The 25920-nt window shown below is 45.1% G+C and overlaps 1 protein-coding gene across 4 annotated transcripts in view; it reads left to right on the top strand.

The window, feature by feature from the left end:
- LMCD1 (LIM and cysteine rich domains 1) overlaps nucleotides 1-25000 on the top strand; it is an 89210-nt gene extending 64210 nt beyond the window's left edge. For all 4 annotated transcript variants that reach the window (XM_053296803.1, XM_053296806.1, XM_053296805.1 and 1 more), the window contains exons 4-6: nucleotides 9802-10128; nucleotides 17523-17738; nucleotides 18455-25000. In XM_053296803.1, the coding sequence (XP_053152778.1) occupies nucleotides 9802-10128; nucleotides 17523-17738; nucleotides 18455-18613 (702 nt within the window). In that variant the 3' untranslated portion in view covers nucleotides 18614-25000. The remainder of the gene's footprint in view (nucleotides 1-9801; nucleotides 10129-17522; nucleotides 17739-18454) is intronic.
- The last annotated feature ends 920 nt before the right edge of the window (nucleotides 25001-25920 follow it).

Below are 25920 nucleotides of genomic sequence, written 5' to 3' on the forward strand. Positions count from 1 at the left end.
CTGCTCCCCTGTAACTGGTATTTAGAGGCATCTTGCCTCTGAGGCTGGAGGTGGCCTGTTATTGCAAAGGTTGGTTATTGAATAATCAGCCTAACAAGAGTTTAGCGTGAAGAGGGCAGGAACTCAATATGTGCCCAGGGCGTATACTGACTGCTTACTACCAGCTTGCTTGTAAGCCCTGCAGTTCCTGGGTAAACCATAGAATGGCAAATGGTGCAAGACAAAGCATGACAAGGTCACTCGGTCACTCCTAGATGTTTCCAGCTTATTGTGCATTCTAGTTGCAGGACTGGTTTAATGCTCAAAGTCCCAAGGTCTTTTGTGGTAGTTCCTACCAAAGAGCTTGTAGTATGCCCCAAAGTGAAGGCAAAAGTAAAGTATGCTGTCGAGTCGATTTCAACTCCTGGCGCCCACAGGGCCCTGTGGTTTTTCTTTGGTAGAATACAGGAGAGGTTTACCATTGCCTCCTCCCACGCAGTATGAGATGATGCCTTTCAGCATCTTCCTATATCGCTGCTGCCTGATATAGGTGTTTCCCATAGTCTGGGATTCAAACCGGAAACCTTCTGCTTGTTAGTCAAGCATTTCCCCATTGTGCCACTTAAGGTGGCAAAGTGTGCATATTTAACATTTTTCCTAAGATATGGAAGATCAGACTTGGTAAGATCATGGGCTGGAATGGCATCTCCTTTTGAAAGGAAACTGATGTATTGGGATCCAATAATTTAACATGAGGATTGGAATTCATGTTTGTTATATTAAAAAAAAGATGTCTACCAATTTCCTGATCAATGTGTTACGTATTTCCTGATGAATGAGTAAATACAATTCTTGGGCAGAGCATTCTTGAAAATGAGAAATCCAGTGGGAATGAATGGTGCTTTTGGCAAAGCATGTTTAAAGTCTAAACATCTAGGTGCCTGACCCCCTGACAATGGGGTCAGGGCGTATCTTCGAAGTGTGCTTCCACACTTCCTGCGTCCTGACACCTCAGTCCCTACGCGGACAGCAGGGTACCGTTCACATTTCCAATGCCCTGTTTTGAATTTAATCGCTGTGATATAGAGCTAGGACGTTGTATATCCGGTGTGGAAAAGTTGCTGTTTTTTCAAGTTGTTAGTTGCTGTGAGACTGCTCCCCCTGCTGTTTGCACTTTGAATGTGACTTGCCCAAATGGAGGCATTTTGCTGCTGATGAGCAGCTAGCCTGGAAAGCACCCTGGAGAGGGGTATGTTTCTGCTTTTATATCGGGAGGAATAGAGAGAGAGGAGCCTTTTGAATGTTCTCTCTTGAGCTATAGATCAGCTGAATTTAGTGTGTTCTTCTCAAAGGCTGCAATTTCAAACCCCATGTGAAATAATCAAAGTAAACGTTGGTTCAGGCTGCTGTTTGAAATCTGTGTGTAAAAGGAGCATCTTCTCCTTGAAAACTAAAGAAGTGTGTTAGGGGCAAAACTATGTTCTGTCTGCTGCTTGAAAAGGATTTAGGAGGCTCTTTCCACCTGTGGATAAATGTGGGACAGTATGTGCACGGTTTGTGTGCATGCTCACATCCACATTTACTTTAATGGTTCTCTGGCGAGGGCCAGGAGGCATTTCTGTGAGGAAACAAACTTCTGTTAATGTCTTAAATTGGTTGGTAACAAGTCCCTGCAAACTTTACTTTCAGATTCTTCATTCTGAATTCTATATTAATTATTTCAAGTCAATATTAAACCACTGCTTGTTGCTTATGTTAGACATGGTGATCAGTCCAGCTTCTCAGCCTTTTCGGTTGCTTCTCGGCCTTTTGTAGATCAGTTATAGATCAGTCCCAGGGGTGTAGTTATAACTGAGTGAATGGGTTCAAAGAACCCGGGACCTGCAGCTCCACCCCTCCCTATTTTCATCATTATCTCCCTCACTCCAAGAGGCTGCTGGGGAGAGGGGTGAACACAGGTCCCCTCTCCCCTAGCTACTCTCCTTATCAACCCAGATCTTTTTGATGTCCATTATAAAGAGTAACATGTTCTGTAAAGGTGTTTCCCTCTGCCCTCCCCACTGATACAGATTTCTGAAGGCTAGAGAAGATTCTTATAAATCTGTTTCCAGGATGGGGTATTTCCTTGATCTTCTGCAGGTGGTAGATTGTGCCTCCAAAGAGAAGATACCAAAAGGCTTCTCAATAGTATTGTGAGTGATGGCATAATGGAACGATGTTCTAGCTGTCCTGGAGCTTGATATTGGTATTAAATGTAATGAGTGCCGTTCATAGAGGTGGTTTGGAACCTCTGTTGGGTGGATGATATATAGCCTGTGACTGTTCAGGGAGAGTGGGGTAAAGCCTCCTTTGTATGCATGAGGAGGAGGATATAATCTACATCCACAATCTATAGTGACGCTTGCATGTTTTATTGCCCCTTGAGAGAGAAGGGAGTGCTATCTGTAGCTTTTTGAAAGAAGTCCTGCTGAAGGAGGAGAGGGAGGATGTTATGTCTACTTATACTCAAGTTGAATCCTTCATTTATAAATTGGCTTATTGTTGGTTGGATTTCATTCCTTATTAACATGATTTCTTGCTTGTTGGAATTATAATGGCATTACAATTAACGGTATTTGCATTTTTATTGGCTTGGAAATACTGTGGCTTTATTGTGTGTACTGGATTACTCACTTCTTGTCCATTGGCATGATTAAGTGCATTAGTAGTTAGGCGTATTGCATTGTCACAGTTGCTCTGATTTTATTCAGTGCACTTTAATTCCAGTATAGAGTGGTGTTGGTAATGTTGTATACACTTGTCACTCTATGTGAAACTGCCCTGAGCCATTTTTGGAAGGGCGGTATAGAAATATAATAAAATAAATAAAATAAACACTTTAAGCAGGGATAATGGAGTCAGGGGAGACAACTGTCCCTGGGCCACAGGAGGTGAGGGGACTGCCAGGGCACCCCCTTCATCGCCCCACTTCTCCCCCCCCCACCCGAGTCCAGGTACACTGCCACATGCCAGCCATGCCCTTTAGCTTTGCATCATTATGAAGATACAGATGGTGTGGCTGGCACTGGGGAGGAATACATAGCAGCCTCTCCCTGGGCTACCACCCAGCTTGCTATTCCCCTGGCTCTGAGCACACTGGGCAACGTCCAGTCATGACTAAGCACATGGATTTCAATGAGACTAGTTAGTCACAATTGACTTAAGTCTCACTAATTTCAATAAGATTCTGTCTGGATGCTACTTGCTGTATGCAAGAAAGTGACATATAAAATAGGACTGCATTCCTATACCCCCAAAAGCTTTGCACTGATGCTTTCCCATCTTTGCTATCCTCCTTCTTTGAAGTAAGAAGTCACTCTGAGTTTTGCAATCCCTTTCAACATCTGGCCTCTTAACATCAAGGGGTGGTGACACCTAAACTGGAGAGTGGAGAGGTTAATAAGAGGTGTCTTATATAAGTATAATTCTAGACTTGCTTTGGGTGACCTTCTAAAGTTACAGTTCAGCTCAAATCTGCATGTTTGTAAAAGTTGATTGTCACTTGAAAGGAATGAAACTGGGATTCTTGGGACACCTGTCAGTCTCCCTTGGCAAGTCTTAATCCCAAATACATCTGTTGCTCTTGAAGAGGTAATGTCACATTGTTAGATTAGTCCTGGATTGACCTAGTCCTACTTTTTAAAATACATATGGTACTTTTGAGGTCTTTGTATAAATTACCTAGAAGATATGGCCACTGAATGTGGGGTGCCCAAGAATCAGCCCCGGAATTGGAAAGTGTGTGTGTGTGTGTGTGTGTGTGTGTGTGTGTGTGTGTGTGTGTGTGTGTTTTCATGAAATGCAACTTGTTGGGGTGACTGGTGGCAAAGGGGCTCATAGTCCAAGAAGCAACATAAGGGAGACACCAGGATGCTGTGCTGGGACTGAATAGAGCAATTGCTGTTCCCCTGTTCAGTATAAAAGAATTGCGACTTTGAAAGGTGCATCTTTGCTTAGTTAGCAGGAGACCAATATGTCTGAAACTGATGAATACATCTAAGGAGTCAGATGTGTAAGTATTCAATTTAGGTTTCCTCTTAGATTAGAATAGTTGTGGCACAGTAGGATAGAATGCTACTATGGAATTTGTGTGGGAGTTCTACCTGTGTTGTTTTGAACACTTTGGTTTGGGACCAATAATGGATTGGTATGCATCTTCAAGTGCAGCTGTCATTGGCAGTATGACTTGTTCTTGTTTTTGTTTTTTGTTTTTTAATGGTACATGTTTGGTTTGGGTTGCAAATTCTGGTTGGTATTTGGCTAATTCAGATATGTGAATCCAGGGCTTCTCCCTCTTAAGTATGTGTGTGGAGTGCTCTTGACTGTGAGAACAGATTTGACCCAGTTCTGTTTACTTTGTGTCAGTTGGTGAATTTATATACAAGCATTCTACCCAGGCTTGTGATCATGTATAAGTAAAAAGCAAGGTAGGTGGCAGTGGAAGTGATTGTGTGTGAGGCTCCTACGCAGCAGCTGTTAAGTAAGCTAGGAGTAAAAGCCCTCCCACCCGTGTGAGGCTTACAGATAAGGGTACCCCCACCTCCCTCCTTGCTTTTTACTCTCACACAGTCACAAAATATGAGCATGCACAGCTCCTGAACTTGAGTAGGATGCTTGTCCTACCCTATTGCCACTCATGAGAACCACTCTACTGTGTGGGATATCATGTAAGCCCTGAACCAAGTTTCAGTGCAGCCACTAAATGCCTTAGCAATGTTACATAACCAGAGTTCAAAAGGGTATACATTTCTTGTTGAAACTAGTGGCTGAGTAGCCTTTAAGCTATACACATATTGAGGTTGTTCACATGACCAGGCAGGATGGCGGGTTGGGTGGAAGGCTGACTGAACTCTCCTTCCTGCAAAACGAGCTCTTGACCGTTGCTGGGAGCACAGACTGTGCTCCCAGATGATCCCTGCTGTGTGGAGCAGCATGGAGCTCTGGAGGCCAGGACAACATGTCCTGGCCTCCAGATACTCCACAATGCACCATGCATCATGCACAATACATTGGGGGATTCCCTCAGGAGACGGGCGCTTTAGGTGCCAGTCTCTGTCTCCATCTCCTCTGGCGCTGAATGTCACCCCAGCAAACACATGATCCTGGGCAGGGGTGTAGGTATAATTGGGCGAACGGGTTCAAAGAACCCGAGCCGTGCCCAATCAGGAGCCGCCATTCGCGGCCCTGACATGCTCCCTGCGTCTGACGTTAGACGCGGGGGCAGTAGTTTAGCTCCTGAGAGGGGGCCGCACGGCCCCTTCAAGCGCTAAACAAAGGCTGGCGCTGCGTTCGCAGCGCCAGCCAGGAGCGGCTCTTCCCTGCAAAGGCAGGGAAGAGTCGCTCCTGGCTGGTGCTGCGAACGCAGCGCCAGCCTAACTAGCTCCTGAAGGGGCCACCCGGCCCCTTCAGGAGCTAAGACTGGTGCTGTGTTTGCAACGCAGCCCAGAAGCGGCTCTTCCCTGCAGGGAAGAGCCGCTCCTGGGCTGCGCTGCGAATGCAGCACCAGCCTTTGTTTAACTGCTGAAGGGGCCGCATGGCCCCTTCAGCAGTTAAGCTGCTTCTCCTGAACGGAGCCTCAAGGCTCCGTTCAGGAGCCAGACCACGTCCCCCACATCTGACGTCAGACGCGGGGGCGTTGCTATCCCCTGCGACTGACGTCAGACACAGGGGGCGGGGCTATTGGGGCGCCCGCCATGGCCACACACAGGCTGCTGGCGGGCTAGCTACGCCCCTGATCCTGGGTTAAGGGCTTGCTCGAGCTGGGCTTCTTTGGTTTTGTCATCAATTCAGTCTGAGATTTTTGTTTGTCTTGTAGTTGGAATTTTACCATAAAACTGAATAAAGCATTTCTTCCTTGCCACCAGACTGGAGTTTAGTAGGTCTCCAAACTGGGACAAGTATTCTTCTCCATACTTGGTATCTGGACTCTGCTGACTTGACCCAACTAAAACTACACATGAGAATGCATTCAAGATACAAGGAACAGGTTTAGCCAGCTTCAAGAGGAGTTTCACTGTGTGCTGTGATATCTATGCTTGTATTTTTAATATGGAGAGTGTTTTTCACTTTCAGACTGAATGAAGATGTTTTCCACTTAGCGCTCAAAGTCGATTTGCTCTGAAGTTAGAAGCAAAAATGGCACAACTCACAAATTAGAGGCAGACGGAATGTTCTAAACTATATCTTTAAAGTCTGGGTGAAAAAAGCATATTGCATGAGTCAAGTCAAACAATATTAACTTAGCTATGTTCCTAATTTTAAAGTATTCTGTGGCTTGTTTCTTGTTGCTGGTTATTCTAGCCCAAAGCTGTACATGACAGTAGCCTTGATTTATTTTCATATGCATTAATGCAAGTGGAATTATGGGGAAACCAATGTGTTTCCTTTCTTCTTTCATAGCTCCCCAGAAAGATAAGCAACATAATGGGATACAGAAAAAAAAAGGAGCAGTTGCAGTTCCTCAATGGATCAAAGATCCTGCCAGAGTCAATTTGCAAGAAGCTAATGCTAGGAATTGCTGGGATAGTGGATACTACAGTGTCCATGGGAGAACCTTGGCAAATCCAGGGCTGATGTGCTCTTCCACCACATCTTCTCCCCCCACACATTCCCAGTTTTCCAGAGTGTTCATCTGCAGATGAACTGTGGCAGAAAGTAGATGCCTCATTCTAATCCCATCACTTAAAACCTAAAATTCAAGGTTGGAGCTACATGATAAGGAGGCGAGTCACTGAGACTCACCGGGAAGGGGTTTGCAGGGATAGCGGGCTTAGCCCGCTCTCCCTGTAGATGGGCAGGAAAGCAGCCTTGGATGGCCGGATCGGCCACCCACACGACTGCCGGCTCTGTCATGGAGCCAGAGGGGGCTATGGGGATCGGGGGCCACATGGCCCCCGGAAGTTCCAGGATGCCCCGTGCAAGTGTGTGGGGCATCCTGAAGAGACCCCCAGGGCCGGGAGGCTTGTTTCAACCTCCCAGAGGGGGTCTCCTCATGTTTTGCTGTGGTGCAGAGCCACGCCGTGGCAACAGACAATTGAAAAGACGGGGTTTGTGGAGCGTTCGCTCCGCTAACCTCATCTAAGAGGAGGGGGAATTAGGAGGGTTTGCTGCTGGGAGCTGCGCGTCTCCCGTGGCAGCAGACGATTGAGCAAAAGTGGGCTAGGCTCTTTTAGCCCACTTTTGCCCGTTCGTGAGAATCCCCTCAAGATCTGCTGACCACCACTGAATTTGCACTGACTCAACTTTATGCAATAGAATGGAACATTTTTCACCAATTGTGTGACACTTCAATAACTATGCTGAATAAACAGTGTGCTTAATTGGTCACAGAAGGCTTTGCCCTGAACTGATCCATGACTTTCTTGCTTGTGCAATTATGCTTTGCCTCCTTAAAATGTTTAAGGAACAGATTTTCTATCAAGGTCTAGCGGGTTGTACTGTGCATTTCTTGTAGCTGAATTTGTTAAACTCTCTACCAAGGGTATATATGAGCAGTCTAGCAGTCAATCCCTTCATTAGGCAAATACTGACCAAGATGGAAATAAATTCAGTGCAGCTGAAAGCCTGACTTGAAGCGGAACCGTGAATGGCCAACTGGCTGCTTATTAACAGTTAATGCTACAATAGAGGAAAATGTATCCAGGGGCTTTTTCACACTGGGCTTTTAGTTCACATCTCCTCTGGAATGGAGGGTGTGTGTTCACATATCAGCCAGATTTACCCCGAAATCCCTGATTGCTATCAGGGAGCACACACAATTTGGGTTTTTCATTACACATTAGAGTGTAGCCTAATTTCTATCCAGGGTAAAAAAAATACACCTTTTGCATCTGTTTTGGGGGGGCAACTTTGTACTCAAGGAAAGCCTCGCAATAAAGCCATGGTAAAGCCTGCTTTCTGGAAATGCTCCAGCAGAGAACCACTTTCTGTTTGGACTTGACTCCAGAAGGAATTGACTGAGCAGACCACATCCTGGTCTGAAGCCTATCTGCATGTCCAACTAAGAATCAAAAGCCAATTGGTTACCAAAAAACTGTTCTCCAATTTTGAGAGCAAACTAAACTTGGGAAATCACTTGACAAAATAAAGGGCAGACTCCTTTCTCATTGTTTTTAATAATACTCAACAGCATACTTGGGATAAAATGGTGTTGCCTAGTAATGCTGGTGGCCATCAAGTTCAAAGGATAAACTTGGGAAATTAGAGTCTACAATTGGCTTATTAGGCTAAACAACTTTTGTATTGGAAGCCATTCCAGGCAGTATAAAACCTGGAGCAATTTTTCTTCCAATATCCTCCCTGAGCATTAAACAAGAATCATTAACATCTCACTCAGATATTATATATACACTACATGGAAGTTTATAAGGCATAGCAGCTGGCGGTTAACCATTATAACAAGCTGGCCTTGAATGGCTTTTAGCCAGCTAAATGCTGGCAACTCGTTGCATGTAATCTTTCATAAGTAGGAAGCATGTCTCCAGGCACGTATTTGGTATTTGCTAAAAACCAGAGATGCCAAAAAGGTATGGGAGACTGAATTTTACTCAAGCGTTTAGTTTTTGTGGCACCTGATGTGTGCTGTGAATTTTCTTAACCTGTTAAATGTCTAGAAACCAACTGGGGTGGAACCAGGACACTTCTTCCCTGTCTGGCGGGGGCAAGGAATGTTGTCACCAGGTCAAGAACAGAGTAGAAAGGAAACCCTGACTCTTATTGTATGCATCTGTCCTAGGTCTTTGAAAGAACGCTTGAGCTTGATATGTTTTCACTGCTGCATGCTCCCTATGTGGGTATTGGATCATGATGTGAGACTCATAGAATTTATAACTGTTTTCAAATTTAATTGTTTTAATGTTTTGATCTGTGTTTTATTGTTAAGCACTCAGATGTGAGTTTGGGTGGTATATAAAGGTAAAGTTGTGCCGTCGAGTCGGTGTCGTCTCCTGGCGCCCAGAGAGCCCTGTGGTTTTCTTTGGTAAAATACAGGAGGGGTTGACCATTGCCTCCTCCCACACAGTGTGAGATGATGCCTTTCAGTATTAATAATAATAATAATATTTTACATTTATATCCCGCTCTTCCTCCAAGGAGCCCAGAGCGGTGTACTACATACTTAAGTTTCTCTTTCACAACAACCCTGTGAAGTAGGTTAGGCTGAGAGAGAAGTGACTAGCCCAGAGTCACTCAGCAAGTATTATGGCTGAATGGGGATTTGAACTCAGGTCTCCCCGGTGCTAGTCCAGCACTCTAACCGCTACACCATGCTGGCTCTTCCTATATCACTGCTGCCTGATATGGGTGTTTCCCATAGTCTGGGAAACATACCAGCAGGGATTCAAAGCAGCAACCTCTTGCTCCCTAGACAAGTTACTACTTGGCTGGCACAAGGAGGCTAGTTGCATTGTTTCAGGGCAGTTGTATTTATGTGTGGAAGGACCAGTGGTAATATATTTCATATTGTTGCTTAGTTTGTACTACAATGTCCTCTAGCTTCAGCTTTTGAAGAAACCCAAAAGAGACTGAGGTATCTGTTCTGCTGCACTTATGTATTTTATTTTATTTTATTTTATTTTTATACCGCCCAAAACTTACATCTCTGGGCAGTTTCCTTACTGGCAGGGCGGTTTCCTTACTGGAATCACTTGTGGGTGATTCCTTAAAACAAAAAGTCTAGCAGAGCCCAGAATGCTCCTACCCCTACCACTTTTGGAAAGTATCGTCCGTTCTCTTATTCTCTTTTCTTCCCCCACCCCTTATTTTTGTTTCCCTTCTACAAACCAGGCTACCCAGTACATGGAACTGATTTCAAAGGAAATGCAGCCAGTGGCTGGTACAGAAGGTGCTTATTATCGCCGCAGGAGGCTTATGAGACAGCTTCCGATCTATGACCAGGACCCTTCTCACTGCCATGGCCTTTCAGATAACGAAATAAAATTGATGGAAGACTTTGTAAAGAAATATAAAAGTGAAGCTCTTGCAGTTGGAGAGGTTGCACTGCCAGGTCAAGGAGGAATGGCCAAAGAAGAAGGGAAGCATCCAGACAAAAATGTTCCTGCCAGTAAGGAAACCAATGGAACACTGGGAGATGCACCCAAAAGGCAGGAATTTGTAAGTACTCAGAGGCTTAGAACTGCAGTGCTTTGTGACGGGTGGCTGCATAGAAAGAGATGGCAAGGGTGACCTTCTCAATGCATGTGTTCATTTGGCCAAATCTGTGTTAACAAAATGGATAAATACATAGCAAAATGTGCTTAAAATTCTCTCAAAGCATGACTTCAGAATACACTTAAAACAATGGAGCTGTATTTATCAATATATGCGTTAAATATGGAAGTGTAAACTGACTGTGTGATAATAGAGAGGAGATGAACTAGGAAGGATTGGGCGAGGAGGTGTGGGCTTCCAGTTCTCCACCCCAAGAGGAACCTTCTAGCTGCAGGGGGTACTGACTCCCTGTATTCGATAGGATCACATGATGGGGCAGTTGGGCTTGGAGACGTTTGTTTCACCCACCCCTTCTCATACTCAATTACTCTCCCTATAGCCTTTTAATTCAGTCATTCAAAAACTTTCACATTAATATGCTTCTTATTTTCACTTGTGCTCTAGAAAGCATGGAAATTGTAAGTTAAGGTGCCCGTATCAACTTCTATGCCATAAAAACTACAAAGATGCATTATTTCTAAAGCAGCATAATTTACAAGACGGCACAACCAGGGCCGGTGCTAGGGTTTTTTGCGCCCTAGGCGAGATCACCTTCTGGCGCCCCGCCCCCGGCCAATCATATTTCAAACACAGATGTATTATAGGAAGAATGAAAAGCACAGAATTTGAAATCCCCCCCCCCCGCCAGCGCTCATCGGGGCAGCAGCGTTGCCCCCTTTACCGGATGTAACTGGAAGTACTCGACACGCCTGTGTGAGTTGCACACACACCCAACGCGCACAGATATGTTGAGTATCTCCAGTTCCATCTGGTAAAGGGGGCAACAGGGCGGCACGATGCCAGCCCAACGGACTTTTAGGAAATCGAGCGCGGGGAGGGGAGAGAAGTGCACCCTCCCCTGCCCTTAAAGTTACCCCAGGCCAGTTCCATGCACCTCCCTAATGTGGGGCCCATGGAGCAGACTTGCAGGAGCTAAGCAGCCAGGGGAGCCAATGGGATGAGAGGCAGTAGGGATGGGGGGGACCCTTCTGGGCAGTCTCTCCCCGCAGTGAGCCAGCTGGCTGGGTCCAGGGTGGCTTGGGGGAGGTGGTGGTGTCTTGCCATGGAGCTGGTGGCCCTTTGGCTACTGCCGGCCACCAGGCACTGCCAGGCTGTCCCGGGGCTGTGGCTGCTGGTTTCTGCAGCCCTCTTGCCTGATGTCTCTGTGCCACCCACAACCCTAACCCTACCCCGCCCACCAGAGAGGGAGCAGTGGCAGCCCGCTGAGTGTGCAGGGCGGCGGGGGGGGGGGCAGCCTTCTTGCAGGCGGCGGCAGCAGCGGCCTCAGCCTCCTCCTTGCAGGCCTCTCCTCCGCGGCCGACCAAGCAGGAGCTGCTTTCCGCCCTCCTGCCGCTTGTGCCGCCGGCGTCGCCGTGCGCCCCGCGAGCTCCTCAGCGGGCAACTGCCAGGCTGCTGCTGGGCGGGCGCCACCACTGAGGCCCTCGACTCAGCCGCGGCGGGCTTCCTGTGCTGAGAGTCACTCAGCAGAGCCGGCCCGCTGCTGACGGTGGCTCCGGGGCATCCAGTGGCCGGTCAGGGCTCCGGGGTGAGGGTGGTCGCCCTCCTCCTCCTGCAGCCGCAGCTGGCAGGCTGGGCAAAGCAGGGCGCAGGGGTGGGCTGGGGAGCCCCGCCACGCCAGAGGCGCGGCTGGCTGGCTGGCCGGGGTTGCGGGGTGCCCAGCAGCAGCAGCAGGCCGCTGCCTGGCAGGTGCCCCCGCTGGCTGGCCTTCGGTGGGAGCCTCCGCACGGGGGGCTCCCTCTGGAGCGGGAGGTGAAGGCGGTCCTCACAAGGCCTGGACTGCTCCATCCAGCAGGCGCGGCGCGGCCAGAGAGAGCGAGCTGAGTCCCACCCTGCCCCCGGAGGAGGCAGCGCCGCCTGCTTGCTGCTGCCTCGGAGGCTGGTCGGGGCCTGCTTCTGCTGCCTGCCTGGCCCCAGCCACGCCCGGCAGGGGGAGCCCAGGGAGCGGGGCGGCGGCAGCACCGGGTTGGGTCCCCCGCCTCGCCCCGCCTCCAGACAAGGGCTGCTGCCTTGTCCTGCCTTCTTGGCCCCTCGCTCTCCCCCGCCAGGCAGGGGCCTGCAGGCTGACCGCTCGGCGTGGGGGAGCGGCAGGCTGGCCAGCGTGGCGCCCCCTCCATTTTGGCGCCCTAGGCAACTGCCTAGTTCGCCTTAATGGACGCGCCGGCACTGGGCACAACTTACCACTTATATGGTGCAGAAGTTAAGATGGGCACCTTAACTTGCAACTTCCATGCTTTCTAGAGCACAAGTGAAAATTCAAAGAAACTTAACTCATCTTAAGCCAAAGGTTTCTAGATGATTGAACTTGCGTGCTTTTTGAAAAGGAAAATCCAATCGGGCACTGTGGGAAAAGGAAGCTTAACAGTAGTATTAGTCATGCTGGCTAGGAGGAGCTTCCATATTCAAGGCAGTATATCTCTGATGTTGAAAGTTCATGTTCAAAGGCAGTCTACCACCATCTCATGCGCCTTTTAAAGAGCTCCTGCCATCATACTGCTACCTCACCCTACTTTGCTCTCTTGACAAGGCCCCTTGCTGCTGTCTCAATGAAAGAAAATAAAAAGAGAAAAGAAAAGCCCATAAAGAGGAGGGGAATGTCTGTTTTAACTCTAGAAGTGCCAGTGTTCCTAAAGTAAAGGCACCCACGGAGCCCTGTGGTTGACTTTGGTAGAATACAGGAGGGGTTTACCATTGCCTCCTCCCACGCAGTATGAGCTGATGCCTTTCAGCATCTTCCTATATTGCTGCTACCCGATATAGGTGTACCAGCGGGGATTTGAACCAGCAACCTTCTGCTTGTTAGTCAAGCATTTCCTCACTACGCGACTTAAAGTGACTTGACTTTCCTTATTAAGCAGCTACATTCAGAACCCAGAATTCACTTGCCAGGACTTACCCCTCCCAAGCCTGGCTTCAGAACCTTCAGTGAGCAAAACTGACAATTGGTGCCCTACATTGATTTTACCCTGTTATGGGGATATCAAGAGGCTAATAACTCGGGGGAAACTAGATACATTATTTTAAAAAACCACAGGAATTTCAGGTATATGTGTCAACCAGTAGCAGCTGGTGGGAGATTTTTTAAAAATCCTGAACTTAGCTGCTGCGGCTGGGAACCAACATCCTTGAAACTGTTAGAGGTTGTTGATTTTTTTTTAACCCACAATAGGTAAAACAGCAGAGCACTAAGGAATGAGCACACACTCCAGTTACAGAGTAGGTAGCAGAGGATGGTTTGGATATTGCAGCTATTTAGAGAAAAGACATGGAGATCCTTGTATGACTAAACACTAAATATTTATTGGTTAAATACACTTAGATAGGAAAGACCTATCTCTGATCTAAAGGACTACATAGTGGATAGGTTAGGAGAGGGAGAGAGATGTTTCCATCTGCTCTCTAGGAAGAAAGGAAGGATTGTGACTCAGCACAGGAAGAGCTGCAGAGTCAGTTCAGAGGTCATAGAGTAGGGACAGATAGGGAGGCCCTGACTGACTGTCTCTACTCCCAATGCCCCTAGTGGTCATTAGGACAGTTGGTGCAAAAGGTCGATGCACTGGAAGTTCATCTCCAACAGAAACTGGCAGCTGCCGACCCAGCATCCCTCAGGGAGACTGCCCTGCCCCCACCACTCAGCTGGCCTCCACACATCTGCAGCGGCCCTTTGGGTGGTCAGCACAGCAAGTTTGCATGGAAGCCAGCTGAGCAGCGGAGGCGGAGCAGCCTCCCTGTGGGAAGCTGGGTCAGCAGCTGCCAATTCCCCCAGGAGGTTGGGTGCTGGCAGTGGCTACATTCAGGATTTTTTAAAGGTACTTCTCCCCACCCCCTGAACCACGCTCACCAGTCACTACTGGCAGAAGCATATACCTGAATTAAAAAAAAAAAAAAAAAAAAAACCTTTCAAGATGAGCCCCTGGTGGCGCAGTGGTAAAACTGCCGCCCTGTAACCAGAAGGTTGCAAGTTCGATCCTGACCAGGGGCTCAAGGTTGACTCAGCCTTCCATCCTCCGAGGTCAGTAAAATGAGTACCCAGAGTGTTGGGGGGCAATATGCTAAATCATTGTAAACCGCTTAGAGAGCTTCGGCTATAGAGCGGTATATAAATGTAAGTGCTATTGCTATTGCTATTATGATGTTTGCCATGTTATCTGATTAGAAAAAAGCAGAGCAAACATGAGTCTTTTTTTTTTAGGAGTGATATTTAAACTGTGATGCATCAGCCATTTTTCAGTGGCTCTGCACCAAATTAGCGTAGCATGTAGTGTGTAGGCTAGTGTGTCTTGTCACCTAGATGAGTCTGCATGTGGTCAGATGGTTTTGATTTTATGGCCAAGAGAAAGTTCAGGTCTTATAATGGTAGAATGTTGAAACAACTGCTCCTCTTAACTTTACGGGCACTACGATGAAGTAACTTAAAGTGGTTACTTCGTCCTTGTTAAACTAGCTGTCCGCAGAACCAGTGTGGTATAAAAAGTGGGATTAAAAAAGGAGGGGGAAAGGTCCCCTATCTTTGCCCTGCCTCTTTACAATGAAAACCTGGTAGGATGTCTGTACTTTCAAGCTGTGTTTATTGAATACAGCAACGGCTCAGACTGGGCAAAGATTTTTTCCTCTCTTGCAAAAAAAACAACTTGCCAGCTGAAGGAGGAGACTGCCGCTAAATACATTTGTAGAAACCATCTTGGCAAGGCGGGTGTACTTTGACTGCAAGGCCATCCTTCCAAATAAATACATATCTGTGGTGTTTGTTCTCCAGAAGAATTTAAAGCTTTGGCCTCCTCTGCCTACCCCCGCCACTTTGGGCACCAATGGGAAAGTGAAATTCTTCTTAAAAGAATTACAAAAGCTCAATTTTCTGCAAATGCAGCAGATAGCAAAGCTCTGAGGCAGCTCTGCAAAATTCCACTGGAGGTTTTGATATTCCAAAAAAGAACGTTACTTTTTTGTAGACAAGCAAAAGGTACCCATGCTACGACTAGTGTTTGCTTTTGTAGTGGCCTAAATGCATACAAGTCCAAAACCCTGGGTGCGTCGGGGAACGCCATCATAAAATATTGCAGGATGATAAAGTGTAGCCCAATTCCTGGTTTTTAAAAAAGCCTAGATTTATGGACATTGCACTTGGCATTACTTAGAACACAGTTTGATACTCGGCTGGAATAATCCCATTATGCTACTGAATTTTGTATATGTGTGCATGCTAGAATTTGAGTATCTTGAGATTAAAGTTGCAGTTGTTTTATTTCTCAAGAAAACATTGTAACCTTGTGAAATATGCCAGCATTATCCAGAGTGTGCTGCCACCATTGCAGCTACAATATCTGCATTAAGGAAATGCATTTTTATAAAATTTGATAGAATGCTATAGTAGTTTTTGTGAATTTAAAGTTTTTAAAGGCTTTATAACATCACTGAAAATTTGGTCACTATAAGTCCAATGGACATGACAAGCAAATCATAACACACTGAAAGAAAGCTGAAAATATTGCAGTGATATCACCCAGTTTTTCCATCTCTAGGGGTATAGACCTTGTCAAGAATCACAATGAGTGCACATAAGAACATAAGAACAGCCCTGCTGGATCAGGCCCAAGGCCCATCTAGTCCAGCATCCTGTTTCACACAGTGGCCCACCAGATGCCGCTGGAAGCCACAGGCAGGAGTTGAGGGCATGCCCTCTCTCCTGCTGTTACTCCCCTGCAACTGGTACTCAGAGGCATCCTGCCTTGGAGGCTGGAGGTGGCCTATACCCTCCGACTAGTAGCTGTTGATAGACCTCTCCTCCATGAAGTTATCCAAACCCCTCTTAAAGCCATCCAGGTTGTTGGCTACCACCACATCTTGTGGCAGAGAATTCCACAAGTTGATTATGCGTTGTGTGAAAAAATATTTCCATTTGCTGGTCCTAAATCTCCTGGCAATCAATTTCTTGGGATGACCCCTGGCTCTAGTGTTATGTGAGAGGGTGAACAATTTCTCTCTATCCACTTTCTCCACACCATGCATGATTTTATAGACTTCTATCATGTCTCCCCATAATTATTCATCTTCCCCGATGGTCACAATCACCCCAGCTGGTTCATGTACTAGTTTTGGCTACTTGTTCAGATTTCAGTGCTGAACATAAACAGATAGGGAAAAGTAACCCACAATTTATATTCATCTATAGTTAAATCCAGTATAAACTGTTAGAGAGCTTGAGGGCAGATTTCTTGATCTACCCCAGCTGCAGCGGAAGTGCACAGGTAAGGAGAGCACTACTAATTTAATATTGTCTTGAGACATGAAGTTAAAGTTGTAAATATAGTAGGTTATTTAGGAAATCCATTGGGGAGATCTATAAGGCCTACATGCCTTGCTGCTCACTACATACAGGAAGAAGAGGAAGGGAGAATAAGGAAATGTCTCTCTCCAGGTGAGGGAATGAAACCTGAGACTAAGGAGAAGTAGAGCAGAGAAAGCATAGTCAAAGAAGGAATTCCCTTACTCACTATCTCTACACCTATTGCTCCTAGTGAACAATAGGGTTCTTGGTGCTAAGAGCTGATGCCATCCGGAGCTGCATCTCCAAGATAAACCAGGGATGATATTGCAAGGGGTGCTAAGAAACCTTCTATCTCGAAAGTCTCTCTCTTTTTTAAAAGCATTGTTAATTTATCTGAGATACCCATGACAAAAGCAAAAAAAACCACTTTAGAGTGTGTATTCTGTTGAACATGGCAACCTTTGTGTCTGGTCCACAGCCTTTAAAAAATGTAGCAATTTTGCTGTTGCTTGGTGAAGTTCTCTTACAACACATCTACACCCACTCAGTCCTCCCACTCAGAAGTCACTTGAAATGGTCATTAGCTGGTGTCTGCTCCATAGAGCAGCAGTTAACATGCAAAGCAGCTAACACCTTTGATGGAATGTGATCATGCCAATGCCAAAGCTGGATGTTCCTAGTAGCTGCTACCAGAGGCATGGAGACTTTCATTCTTGCAGTGGTGCTAAGTTGCATGTTGAGCTGCTATACGCAGTACACTTGCCACACCAATGCTTATTTAAGTGCTTCATTATGGAGGGTGGAATATGTGGACGCCCCTAAGAGATTTCTCCTTGTGAAGAATCCTGACCCTAGTTTTGAGTTTTCAAACATGTTAGGAAGCTGATCTTACTGTGAATCAAAGTTGTCAAAAGCTGAGCAAGTGATTACAAGTCTGGCTATGAACTCGGTGAGTGTTGCTAATTATTGCAAAAGGGTGCCTATAAATCACATACAGACTTGATCTCTTCCCTAGTTCTGTGACCTCTGCAAACATACACTGCCAATGGAATGTCCTGTGGTATACGCAGACAGAGCAGGCTATGATCACCAGTGGCATCCTGCATGTTTTGTTTGCTCCAAATGCTCTGAACCACTCGTGGATCTGATCTACTTCTGGAACAATGGAGCCATCTGGTGTGGACGCCATTACTGTGAGAGCATACGGCCACGCTGTGCAGCCTGTGATGAGGTATGATAGCTTGAGAAATTGTGTCTCTTGTGCAACTTTGAACATGATAAATACTGGGTAGTGGTAATTTTTGTATGCCTGTGCACTTAAAGGCAGAGAAAATCTTCCTGATTCAGAGCCCATCTGAAATTTCTGCATGTACAAGAATTTACTGGAACTCTGGAACGATGTTTGGCTGAAGGAATCTGAAAATGGAGTAATTGCCTACAACATTGCATGATGGATTTATGTTTTGCAGGGGGAGGGGACAATTTGGTGGCTCTGGCACAGGTTAATAAAAGAGCACTTGTCAAGAAGTCTGAATCCTTAATGGAGATACCTGCTGGGTTCTCTAGAAACGGGTTCTCTAGATAGTGAATCTGAAATAGATTTAAATAGATTTAAATGGCTATAATCAAAAACATGTTTAATGTGTGAGTTTCAGATTACCGTAATCTTTTGTATGAGGATTTTTCTATAAAACCCGAAGCTCAGTTTAAATTTGCTCTGTGGTTTTAGATTAATTGGGCCCTAGTTATGCATTCTCTAAGAATAGCCTTTCTGTGCAATACTAATAGTGGTGATGTGTTCATTACTTTGTGTTTATATATGGCTTGGCTTGTTAACCTTTTTATTTGCTTTTTAAAATTATTTTCCTTTTCTGCATAATGAAAGAGCAAGGCAGGTCAAATCTTGGGAAGAAAAGAGATGATAAATAGAGTTGTTTACTTCCACAGATAATATTTTCTGAGGACTACCAGCAAGTTGAGGGCCTTGCCTGGCACAAACAACACTTTACCTGCCTGGAATGTGAGAGCTCGCTGACTGGCAAACCCTTCATCCTGGATGCATCTAACCTGCTGTGTATGCCTTGTAGTAAAAACAAACCTACTTAAACAGCATGTGGTTTCAGAATCCAAAGTCTGTTTTCTGACTCAAACCAGACTTGACTTAATTGGACAAATAATGGGGAGGGGGCCCTAAGGGAAGAAAGTCACTTCATATTGGATTCGGACTACTGTGATTATTTTTGAGCAAGTAATTATAGGAAACTGGAAGAGAAATGATTACATGGTAGGAAACACATTGGGGGTAAAATCTAGAGGATGGAATGTTCTAGATAAAACCAAATGTGTTGGAAACCCAGTGCTATCATGTTAAATTATACAGTGGCCGCATGTTTAAAAAAAATAAACCCAATCCAGGATGTTGAAAAACAACAAATTCTTAATTCAGCTGTCAGATCTTGTTCCTTATTACAGTGCTATGTTTGCAGTATAGACCATCGCATACTCATTCCAGCTGAATTAATGGTTCTAAATGGGAAATATTTAGATGAGAAAATGTTTTTGTCCTTGGCGTTCACAAGAGTTTTTTCCTTTGTTTTAATGACTTATCAGCTGCAATGTGTCTTTGTTAAGAGACTACAGCAGTTGGAGAACAGGTGAATTACTATAGTGAACTATTTAGCCCACATACTGTGCAGTCAGCCGCCAATCCAAGCAATGGGAGTAGCATTGCAAGTGTGATTACTTATTTTTATTTTGTCGTGACAGAGCAGCCCCACCTTTTGGAAGCAGTGCAGTTGGAATGTAGAGTGGCTAAGAAGGACACCTCTCACTTGGTCTGGTGGCTCACTACACAGCATGGGAGCCATTGTCCTTAAAAAGAACATGAGAGTGCGTGAATGGCTTGTACAGGCTAATTGGAATACACACACACACACACACAAACATGGCATACAAAACATTCTAGCTATGGTTATAATCAAAGGAAATGTGTTGGCCTTATCCTTAGTTTTAAAAGATTTTGTTGGGATACATATTATTTTTTTAACAAGTCCTTTTCTTCCTCCCCCCAAATAGATTGTGTATTGCAATGTCATTTCTTTTACACCTCCATCCCCAGCCATGTGTCTCCATTGCTGCAGTCACATGGTGGAAGTAATGCATGAGTGGGGGCATGCTGACCAATATCCTTTTCTCAAAAGCTTAGTTTATTCAACTTCTTTCCCTCCAAAACAGATGAAATAATCTGAACAGGATCTTTTGGAGACTAGATGTTGGTGTACGTTACTGTGTGACTGTGGCAATCGGGACCTTTCATATTAAGCCTATTAACTAGACACACTAATGAATATCGATAGCTGTATATAGGTTTGAAAGTCCCTGTAATCTTTCTTATTTAAATATTCTGCCTAATACTTCATTTCGCTTCATGTAGGAGTCTAGGAAAATGGCATGGTAATGAAGTCTCTTGATTTAAAAAATGGGTGTACATATGACGTACCCAACACGGAAGCATTGGCTCTGGTGATAAGAATACATTGGAACCACCCAGTTCCTGTTTTTGCCCTTGGAATCGCCAGCAAGGCGAAGTGGCATGTTTTATGAAGTTCTATTTTGATTCAGCAGAAATGATGCCTATTTATAGTAGTTGAGGGAGTTCACATAAAGCATAAAAACGTGTGTTTGCTGCTAATCCTCTAAACAACATTTGGCCAGCAATAACTCCTAGGGCTAGATGCTTCTTTATACAGGAGGAAAAGAAACTACTTGATACAGTGAACTGGAAAATACCCTCAGTTAATAAGATTTCTCATCCAGACAGATAACCAGGTCATCATCTGCTAGACATTTGTATCTCTCTCTCTTTAGTATATCTGAAGCATGACTGCTTAAAAAACGAGTATGGACAAAGCTTAGAAGCCTTTGATTCTAAAGAAACACAGAATCTTGTCATGGGCCAATCTGTATTAAATATACAAACCAGCTATAATGTCCCAGTATGTTCTTCTGTGGCCAAATAACTGCTGAAATGGAAAGACTTAACATAAAGGAAGATCCATCAGTACAAATGAATTGAACTGTGGACCTGAATCCACTTTTAAACAAAAAAAAAACCCACCCCTCCCTCCAATACCTGTGTAGCAGTATTAAAAATATCAAGATTGGGGACCAGTGTAATCAATTGGCTGTGGGATAGCCATGTAGGTTCATTTAGTGGGACTACATGGGGCCATTTTATCTGATTAGGATTGGACATGTCTCAAGATCATCCATCATTTGACAGAATCATTAAAACTTTTGTTGTGCAAATAACTTACTTTAGGCTTTATCCCCTCTACCCAAGATTTCAAATGACGCACTCCTGAAACAATACAAGAGCCAGAACTTTCTCCAGCATGCTAACACTGCTGGGGACCAAGGCTTGAGTTCAGTGCTCTGAGCTGTACCCACCCTGCCCAAGCTTCTCCATTCACTTCAGTGTTGGAGAAAACTTCAGCAGGATATTTTAATATTGAGAAATCCTTGCAAACATGTGAAGTAAGTTTCTGGATTTAATGCAAAAACTGCAGTCCATTTGTACAAACATGTTGGGGGTTGTCTGTCAGTGGTGACAGAGGAATGCACCCAGTTGGATTAGATTTCCATAGCCAGCAGTGAGTCTAACAGGACCATGCATTCATACAAGCTACATTGAAGTGTGTATTTGGTGTGCATTCATTTTGTTGATGCTTCCATGGAGGAAATTCTGGTGGATAGTCTGGAGGTTGCAAACAGAAATGTACTTATGAATAATCTCATTGACTCCCCCCCCCCCGAACATATTTACAAGTGTGTGTTGTTTACAAGTGTGGAACAGAAATGCATAACCTGCTCAGTCAATAGTGGGTGATATGGAAATTCTCTTCCTCAAAAGAAATTGTTACCCCAAACAGAATTTCTTAGCAGGTGGTTATTGTTAAATTGCATAGAAAATAAGTAACAGGAAAGTGCTCCTGTGATGTACAGATATTACTGTAAAATAAATCAATATAACACTCTGAATTTTTTGGAAATGTTAGAAGCCTGTTATTTGAAATATTAAAATGGCTCTAATGCAGGCATCTCCATGGCCTCTTCCCCCAATAGAGTTGTATCATCTTTTGGGGGGGAGTAAATTAGTGTCTTTTTATAGAGTCCCTTATTCTCTACACCAGGGTTTTTCAGGTCCTCCGATGCTGAATTACAGCTTGCATCATCCTTAGCCATAACAGCCATTGTGGCTAAGGATTATGGGAGTTGTAGTCCAACAACATGGGGACCCAATAATCCTTGCTCCATGCACGTGTAAAGAATAAGATGGTAGGCTGGGGTGGTAGAAGCTCCTCCTGCTGTGCTATACTACTTTCAACCTTTTATGTATTCAGTGGCTGCATTAGCCCACTTAGCTATATTTAGAAAAAGATGGGCAAAGGCTATCCTCTCCCACACTGTAACATCATTCTGTGGGCCCTTAATGTTCACTTTGCATGTAATTCCCCTCTGGTGCCAGAACACTGACCCTTGCTCCCGCCATCACCTGCAAAGAAGTGAGCAGCATTGTATTCCTCTGAAACAAAGCTCCCCTCCCTCATACACATGAACAAGATGTTATGCTACTGATGCAGGAGCAAGTTCACACTTGGGGGGATATTCCCATGCCGGAACAAAACCAGGCTAAGGAAGCCCAGTGCATGTGAACCTCTGGGAGTCATGTGGCTCATGGCGACAAACCTGCTTAAGCGTGTTGCCCCATTTTTGATCGGCAAACCTGCTTAAGCAGCCCACCTCTTAGCCTGGGTTTTGAGTGTGAGGGCACCCAGAAACCAGGCTTGGTGCTCATGTGTCAGTGCCACATGGGCACTGATATGTGAGTAGCCTCCCGGACAGTGCCGTGAGGCTCCCCATAATGCACCACACTCTTGCGCAGTGCATTATGGGAGTTCCAGGGGCCTCCCAGCCCCCAAACCTTCTGGCTGCCAGTAGCAGCTGGCAAATGTCTGAGCAAGCAATCCGCTCGCCCAGCCAGAAGAGCAATCCGCTCGCCCAGTGGCTTCCTCCCCTCACCCCTTTTGAGCCGTTTCTCCAACTGTGAGCAAGGGCTCCTTATTTGCGTAGAAGGGCCCCCATCCTTCATTAAACAGATAATCAGTTAAGTTGATACAGGTGTGTGTGTGTGTGTGTGTGTGTAGGTAGTGTGTTCTTATGCATTCTTTCTCAAACCAGTGGTTGACATTCTTAACAAGTACACTTACTAGGAGGATCTGCAGGGATGTGACAGGAGGTTTGGTGAAACTCCTCCAGTCCTGTGCATGTGCTGTTGTGCCAGACGGCAAAGACTTGCCTGTGTGCCATAACAGAGGAAAAACATTGCGGAGGGTCAGCACGTGTTTCCTCTGCTACCGAGCACTTCCGGAGGACAGGCAGCCCTTTGGTGCAACAGCCCACAAGGAGGAGGAGGAGGAGCAGGGAAGTGGCATGTGGGCTCCCATTGCAGAGCCTCCCATGGATCCACTCCAACCTTGCTACATCCCTGTTCCTAATGCATGTGCTTTGTTGGGATGTCAGCCAGTGTCTCTAACTAGAGATGCCGGAAGCAATTTGTCTGAAATTTGTTTTTCTCAGCAGCCTGAATGGATGTAACAGGGGACGTAAAAGTAATGAGTAGACATTACAATGAGCTTGGCTACCATCCATGCAAACAAAGGACTGCATTGTTTGAAGAAACCGATCTCTCAGTATAGAAACCAATAGCTCTGGATGCCTTTGTGCCCTAATATGAACTGAGCAGGCTCTCTGTGGCCAAGATCTCTCTTTTAAAAATGTACCTGGCTATAAAACATGCTGCGGTAGTGCCACTGCCAGGGTCATTCACACCGGCGGGAAGGCTGCACCATCTTTCCTTCCTCCCAGACGATCCCAGAAATGCTGCTGGGAGTGCAGACGATCTGTGTTGCACCATGCAGCGTGGAGCTCCGGAGGCTAGGGCAATGCATCCTGTCCTCCAGATATATCACAATGCACTGTGCCAATGAGTGCATTGACAAGATTCCCCATAAAATGGGTGCTTTAGGTGCCCATCCCTGTGTCTTCTCAGGCTGTGTGTAGCCCAAGAGACACATGGGTTAAGGGAGCTTAGGAGTGGGGTTAGGCTGGGCATGAGCAGCCCAGCCCAGCCCGTGAGAACAGCCTCCGAATAATTTCTGATATTGCATCAATACAACACTTGTTACATGCTGTCCTAAGCAATCACTTAGTATTACAGCAAATCTTGAATTTTGAGATGTAAAACTAATAACTAGCAGGTCTATGGGAGTGCTTGGAAATGCACAGCTAAGTGTTTGGGGCTGATCTTATTTCAGTGGGATTGTAAATGCCCTTGGAATTGTGCCTAAAATTTTTTATAACATTGGTGAGATCTGAGAGCTGCAAACAACTTTTTAAAAAATACGCAGCAGTAAATGCATAAAGACACTTTGCTGTTAATGGTGTTTAGGAAAGTAGATCTTATTCTAGCAAATGTTAGAAATTGCAGTCACCCTTCATCTGTGCAAGGGTAAGGACCAAGAGGTGCAATAAAATCCTCTTCCCTCCTTAGCTAGCCCTTTGTGTGCAGCCATTTCACAGACTGGAAGGGCTGCTGCTCATGCCTTATCCAGCCATTTCTCCCCAGTGTTTCTCTGTAATTAACTCAGAGCCTGAGCTCCAGCAGCTTGCAAACCAGGGTACCAGAAAGGAGAGTGAATGGAAGTGTGCATGGCCCGTCCAGTCTGGGTGATAACCAGAATGCTGCAGCGCGCATGTATCTCTACAAATAGGCCAAGGTGCAGGGAGAGAAGGGGACTACTTTCAGCCCTGTGCTGATCACTCTCCACATAAAGATGAATCATGCCCTACAAATGTACACATGCCTAGTTTGAGAAGTAAATAATAGGCTTATCTTAAAAACATGCTCCTTATATTGGCTTAAGATGGATCATAAAGTCTGCTGCAGCAAAAAGTTACAAAACGCAGGCATAAGTCTCTACGCAAGCTGCTTAAATCAGATTGCATGGCCTAACTATGAGCAGAATAGCCCATGACATCACACTGGCATTGATGGATATTCTGAGTACTGAAATAATGTAACCCACAAAAAATAGTTGACAGAGCGATGCTTTCTTTAAGGCAACTAATCAAGTTCTGATTCACTGGATGTTCTTGTGCTTTGGAAAATCTTATCCATGGAATTTTAATTACCAGCCTGATAGGGCAAAATTCACCAAATCCTGTATTTTCCTTGTAAATGGGTATTGCAAGTGAAGCAGTACTGGGAGGATTATGCCCATCAGTTCAACAAGGTTTTATATATGTAGAGTGTGAATAATAGTCATGTCTGTTGTTGTGAAATTAAAATATGTAACACCTTCTATTCCTAAAATTTAACTGACAAGACATGAAAATGTTCCTAAATGCTTAAATAAAGGATTCAAAATGAAAGCCCTTGTGCTTTTGTTTCCTTCCTTTTCAGAGTCTTCTCTGCCTAGTCAAATCTTGCTTATTGCCTTATTTCAGAAAACATTTGAATGTAAAGGAGTTTTCCTTTCCTTCACCACTATTTTTGTGAAAGTTGCAGATAACTCTCTAATTATATTGCAGTGTTCATGTATGTACCTCTGGGTACAGCCAATAAATGGAAGATAACAGCTGGCTCTTCCCCCATCCCCAGACTAAATGAACATTCACATGGTGATACTAAGTTCCCTTATTACCAAATGAAAGCAAAAATTTGACAAAAATGTCTCAAAAATTTGTCTCAAAAATGAGACAAAATTTGAAATGATATTAAGCAAAAGTTTACCAGCCTTTGAATAACTCCTGGGAAGCTGAAGCCAATGAGGAAATAGTGACCAGCATATGAAAAATCGTGATTCAGGGAAATGGACATCCACTTTGAATTAAGCAACAGGGTGCTTCAGAGGCATGTGCTTACTCAGCCTAGGAAACTGTTCGCAGTACTAGAACGCAGCTCAGTCTCTCTCATACAAACTTCACTCCATTTGAACAGACTAATTTTAGGCGTGGGGGTGGGAAGCATGGTATTGATAAACAGTTAAGACTCAGATCACTTTGCCAATCTACTGCAGCTCATTCATAGATCTCCCTCTTAATTATCTACCTTCTGCCTGTCCTTGGTCTAGCATGCTGGAACATCTCAAAATGTGCCTCATGGCCATACTAATATGTCCTTACTATATGCACTCCATGAAGAGATCACAAACTGGAAAGGATGGGTTGGATTTATGAGTTTATGCAATTGTTTTGCTCAGATTATGAAATATTTTTGCTACTTCAACTGGTTATGAAATATAGTCACCCCTCACCAACTGAGGGTTCTGTTCTGGGGAAAACGTTGCAGT

The sequence above is a fragment of the Hemicordylus capensis genome, chromosome 2 (genome assembly GCF_027244095.1).
Source record: "Hemicordylus capensis ecotype Gifberg chromosome 2, rHemCap1.1.pri, whole genome shotgun sequence".
Taxonomy (NCBI): Eukaryota; Metazoa; Chordata; class Lepidosauria; order Squamata; family Cordylidae; genus Hemicordylus; species Hemicordylus capensis.